Source organism: Crocuta crocuta, unplaced genomic scaffold (genome assembly GCF_008692635.1).
Source record: "Crocuta crocuta isolate KB4526 unplaced genomic scaffold, BGI_CrCroc_1.0 scaffold127, whole genome shotgun sequence".
Taxonomy (NCBI): Eukaryota; Metazoa; Chordata; class Mammalia; order Carnivora; family Hyaenidae; genus Crocuta; species Crocuta crocuta.
In genome coordinates, this window is record NW_027532008.1 from 3,500,668 (window position 1) to 3,505,606 (window position 4,939).

The window sequence follows — 4,939 nt, forward strand, 5'->3', positions numbered from 1 at the left end:
TCTTCATTATTCTTGGCCAATATGGGTCAACACAAGGGGCTGAGGCCACAGAAGCCAGCTCGGTCCTGTCTCCATCCCAGACTCCTCTGGATCAGTTCACCTGCTTGGCACTGTGCCAGCTGGGGAGGTTGGTGCATCTTTAATGAAGTCACCTGATCCCTGGGACAGACTCTTGGCCTCACCAAGTTCCCAGAGCCAGACCCACTAGAAGCCCACTGAGTCACTGCCTTCCTGAGCTTGGGTGCCAGGTCTGTTTTCCCTGCAGCCATGAACCAGGCCTTCTGGAAAACCTACAAGTCCAAAGTGTTACAGACCCTCAGTGGGGAATCTGAGGAAGAGCTGGCAGAGGAGGTGGGTACCATCCATGCTTGCCGGGTGGGTCATGAGCAGAGGGAGCAGGAGTGAGATACAACAAAGGGCAAGGGGCAGGCTCTGTTGGGGGAGACACATTTGTCCAGAAGCAATTGGCACATTCAAGGATGACAAATTGGCATGGTGCAGAAAGCCAGGATATTTAAGAAAACTGAGCAAGAAGATTTGGGGGCCACCGGAAGAATGGTCATTGTCTCCAAAGATGGACTCCATCTCCAAAGATGGCAGCCAAAGGCTGCCACATGGAAGAGACCAGGGGGCAGTAGCTACATGGGGTACGTACAGCTTGACACAACTTTCTAATGGGCAGAGCTAAGCAGAATAGGGATGGCTTGCCTGGAGAGGAAGTGAGGTCTGTGGTCCTGGAAGCAGTGCTTGAGCTTAGAGGGTCACTGTTGCAGCATCAGGTCAGAACCAGGCTTGGACCCTGTTTATTCTGACATTTAAAACTCAAAAAGGCTCTGAAGCTGGGAACAGTCTTACATCTAGAGGCTGTACTAAGTAGCAGTTGTGCAAAGTGATGTGGCAGGGGCAGGAACTAGTTCTATAGTGAGTGAGTGAGTGTGTGTGTGTGTGTGTGTGTGTGTATGAATAAGTGTATGTCTAGACAGGCTGGTGTCCAAGGATGGGCTCTTGTAGAACTATCTGGGTCAGTATTAGCACTGGGGTCCATGTAGAATGCCCCGGGGAAGTCGTATATGTGAGTATAAACTGGATATAGGTATTCTCAGGTGTGTATATTTTGGGCAGAAGTCTCTTCCAATATGTCTCTGTGAAGGCACTTGCAGCTGTTATGTTTGTATGGTGTGTGTGTGTACATCTCCATCTTCATGTCTGTAAATGGTGGAGAGGTTTAGTGTGCCTGTAGGTGGGCCTCTGGGCCGCTGCCTGTATTTGTGTAAGTTCACAGGTGTGAATGGTATAACAGTGCGCGTGTCCTTGTATAGGTGCCTCACAGCACATACATCTATGTACAGGTGAAGAGATATAGCCATGCTCGTGCTCGTGTACAGGTGTGTGTCTACATCAGCATGCATGCCCTTGTGCACACATTTTTGAGTGTGTGTGGCTATGTCTCTGGGAGGGCAGGTATTTGTGCTCAAGGGCCCACGCAGGGATTTACTATACAGGTGAGCTCTGTAACTGGTGACTTTGTGTAGAGGTACACCTGTATGTATTTATGGAGGGTGTGAGGGGACCAGATGGGTGTTTAGGTGGGGGCGGGGTTGGGGTGCCAGGTTGTGCGTACCAGGCTAGCAGTGGCGGAGGGAAGTCCCATTCCTCTGGGGCCTTTCTCATGCCGGGAGGGGTCTTGTGTCGCAGAGAGGAAACCCAGCGTTAGTGGAGTCTGAGCCAGCAGAGCCTACCGAAGAGGCTTTCCATCCCATGTCACAGCTGGCCCGCCGGGTGAGTTCTTCCTTCTTCGCCCGGGCCCTGGGGAGTCCGGAGGAGGCTGCTGTGGAATCCTGGGAGGTGGTGCTATGACCCTTTCCTGACTCCCAGCCCCTTCCTCCTAGGTTCAGGGGGTCGGGGTGAAAGGTTGGCTGACAATGTCGTCTCTGTTTAACAAAGAAGATGAGGACAAGCTGCTGCCACGGGAGCCCTGTGCTGACCAGTACGTGTGGATTAGTGGGGGCTGGGATGAGCCTGGGGTCTCCCTTCTCCCACTTCCTTTCCTTCTGGTCTATTTGTCTTTCTGACCAAGGAGGGAGGGGGAGGGGCAGCCGCTGGCTGTTCCAGTTTCTCTCAGCAGGAAAGAGGCCAAATCAACCTATCTGGAGATGAGGTTAGAGCTCAGGAGGACCTTAAGGGCTGTTGGGATTGAGGTGCTAGAAGGTATAATAGGCTCTTTCTCCCCATCCACATGGGAGGCGTCATCTCCCTACAATCAGGGAACAGAAGAGAGAACCTTTAAGTGCTTGGAACAGAGGGTGGTCCCAATCCTCTCAGCCTCCTAGGGAGTTTCTGCCAGACCCTCCTTCAAAGATTCTGATCCAGCAGGTGCGGGATAAGGCCTGGGATCTATATTTGCAGCCAGGCTCCTGGAGACCTGAGGCCTACACTAGTCTAAGAACTTCTTGCTGGGGGTTAGAGAGTGGGACCCAAGACAGCTCCTTTCTCCTGGCTCTATTCTGGCACACACTCCCTCCCTGCTCTTTCCTCCCGCCCCCTTCTTCTGACATTCCCTCATTCCTTTCTCTGCTAGGGTCCCCCTGACCCACCCATTTCCAGCCCCAGGGTTTCCTTTCTCCCTCCTGGCGCTCATCCCCTGTCCCTCCCAGAGCTCCAAGGACTCCTCCGTAGACCTGAGGCTCTCCCACCTCAAGTCTCATCACTGTTCCTTGACTGCCCTTCCCCTCCAGGCTACTTCCCCAAACATCCTCCCCGCTAAGCCTTGATCTAGGCCTTTCGCATCCCCCCGGGTCGCTCCCCCCGTCCTTCTCTTCAGGGTTCCCTCATTTTCCTAGTCCCCCTTTCCTTGCACCGCAGAACCTTGCCCCGGGCCCCGCCCCCCCACTTTCCCCAGGGCTGCAACCCTGGCTTCCTAGACCCCTTCTCGCAGAGTCTGACCCCGCCCCTTCCCCGGAAAGGGACCTGCGCGGGGTCTCCCTCCTCCCGCTAGCACCGCTGGGCCCCGCAGCCCTCTACGGTCCCCTCCCCCAGCTTTCCGGACCCGGCGTCCCGGGCTTCCCTCCTCTGGCCTCGCCCCTCTCCCCGAGTTCTTTCCCTAAACCCCTGACCCCTACTCTCTCCCCAGGGATCTTGGCCTCGGCCCCATCTTCCCAGACCCCTCCCCTAATCCCCTGACCCTGTCCACCCCTTTCCCAGTGCCNAGGCGGCCGCGGCGTCCATGCTACGGGGCGCCGAATCCACCCGGGAGCCGGACCCCGAGGCCGGAGACGAGGCCGCGGAGGAGGCCGCCGAGCGCCCGGAGCCGGGGGAGGCTGACACCGTGGCCGGCTTCAAGTGGGGCTTCCTCACCCACAAACTGGCCGAGATGAGGGTGAAGGCTGCGCCCAAGGGTGACTAGCCGGCTGGCCCCTCGCCTCCTCCCCCCCCCCCCCCCCCCCCACACCCCCCGCCCGGGGCATCCTGAACGACTGCNGCAGAGATGACTGCTCCCGGGTGGGGAGCCTCAAGGCGGGGTCCAGCTGGCGTCCTCACCCTCTTCCCGCATAAACGTACGGGGAGAAAATGACCAGACCGGCCTGGTGTCGGGACAGGTTGTGTCCGATTTAGAGCACAACCTTCCAGGAAGCTGAGGAACCCCGAGAACAGGGCCCATCGCCCTGTTCAGCCTCTTTTCATTCGACAAACGTTGCCTGTCGCCCTTTTATGTGCACCATCCCTGTACTAGGGGAAGGTCGGAGACTAAGGAGAGAACTCAAACTACCGGCGGGTCCCACACAAAGTGACAAGTTGAGGCACAAAAATAAGGCTGTACTTGGGAGCTCGGAGGAGATTACGCCGATTGGGAAATTAAGGAATTTCTGAGGGAGAATGAATATATGCAATCTTAGAAGGATGAGTGGGGAAAAAAGGGGAAGGTAACCCAGGTTAAAGAGAAGATGACCTTAAACAAAAACTTGGATGTGTGGACGTGTGTGAGGCAAACAACGGACTCTGTGTGTCTTTGACGGAACGGAAGACAGTGGCAGGATGGGAGGCTTCCTGGTTGGCAAAATCGTCATTTGAAGGGTCCCTTCCTTTACTGTCCTCAATTCTGGGTTCTTCACATCTCAGTCCACTCATAGCTAGTAACCAAAAGGGGACAGCGAATCTCCAGGAATGCGGGCGGCCTTTCCTGGCCGGCAGACCCCTCCCCGGAACTCCCCAAATGCTCTATTCCTGGCTCCCAGCTTTAGTTTGGACCGCCCTCGGGGTCGGTGGGGAAGATGATCATAATAGAGTTAGTACTAATTCAGTAGCGGTCTTAGCGGCTGTCCTTTATTGAACACTTCCTATTCGCCAGTCACTTGCCATGACCCTTTCAAAAATACTTTGATCACCGAGGAGTGCAACTGTGATTCGGAGAGGTTAAGTCTTTGCCCAGGGTCACACAGTGAGCCTGGAACCCACCCTCCGAATCCCATGCAAGTCCGCCTCTTTCCTCAATATAGGCTCTCTAATCCAACATCACGACTCCTTTAAATAACATTTTGGGTTTATTCAGCAGATTCTCTGATCTCCCACTCCAGGCTTCTCTCCCCAGACCCGGCCTCCACAGGGGCCACGTAGCTGCCCCNGGCCTCCCCAGGGGCCCCGTGGCTGCCCCCCCCCCCCTCCGCCGTCTGCACTGGGAAGGGCCTTCGGAATCATTTTGTCCCAGTCCCAAGGTTCACAGGGGGAAGCCAAGATCCAGTGGGAAGGTCTCGCTCAAAGGCACCTGGTGCGTCAGAGGCAGGGCGTCCCTGCCCGTGCCCGGGTCCAGCCCTGCGCCCACCGCTTCCCCCTCCCCGGACCCCGGACTCCCCGGGAGCCCGCTCCCGAGCGGCCTCAATCACACCTCGGACTCGCGCGGCGGGTCGCGGGCGCGCTGGCAGCCGTACAGCCACTGGATGACGCG

General features: G+C 56.6%; 2 protein-coding genes across 2 annotated transcripts in view; one reads left to right on the plus strand and one right to left on the minus strand.

The window, feature by feature from the left end:
* Positions 1-267: 267 nt before the first annotated feature.
* CUNH1orf232 (chromosome unknown C1orf232 homolog) lies at positions 268-3,403 on the plus strand. Its single transcript, XM_077775522.1, has 5 exons — positions 268-351; positions 1,696-1,779; positions 1,890-2,001; positions 2,605-2,698; positions 3,202-3,403. Exons 1-5 carry the CDS (start codon positions 268-270, stop codon positions 3,401-3,403), a joined length of 576 nt encoding a protein of 191 aa, XP_077631648.1.
* A 1,248-nt stretch (positions 3,404-4,651) lies between these two features.
* Positions 4,652-4,939, minus strand: part of FAM110D (family with sequence similarity 110 member D) — a 3,527-nt gene continuing 3,239 nt past the window's right edge. Inside the window, exon 3 of the mRNA XM_077775523.1 lies at positions 4,652-4,938. Within this exon, the coding sequence (XP_077631649.1) occupies positions 4,874-4,938 (65 nt within the window). The 3' untranslated portion in view covers positions 4,652-4,873. The remainder of the gene's footprint in view (position 4,939) is intronic.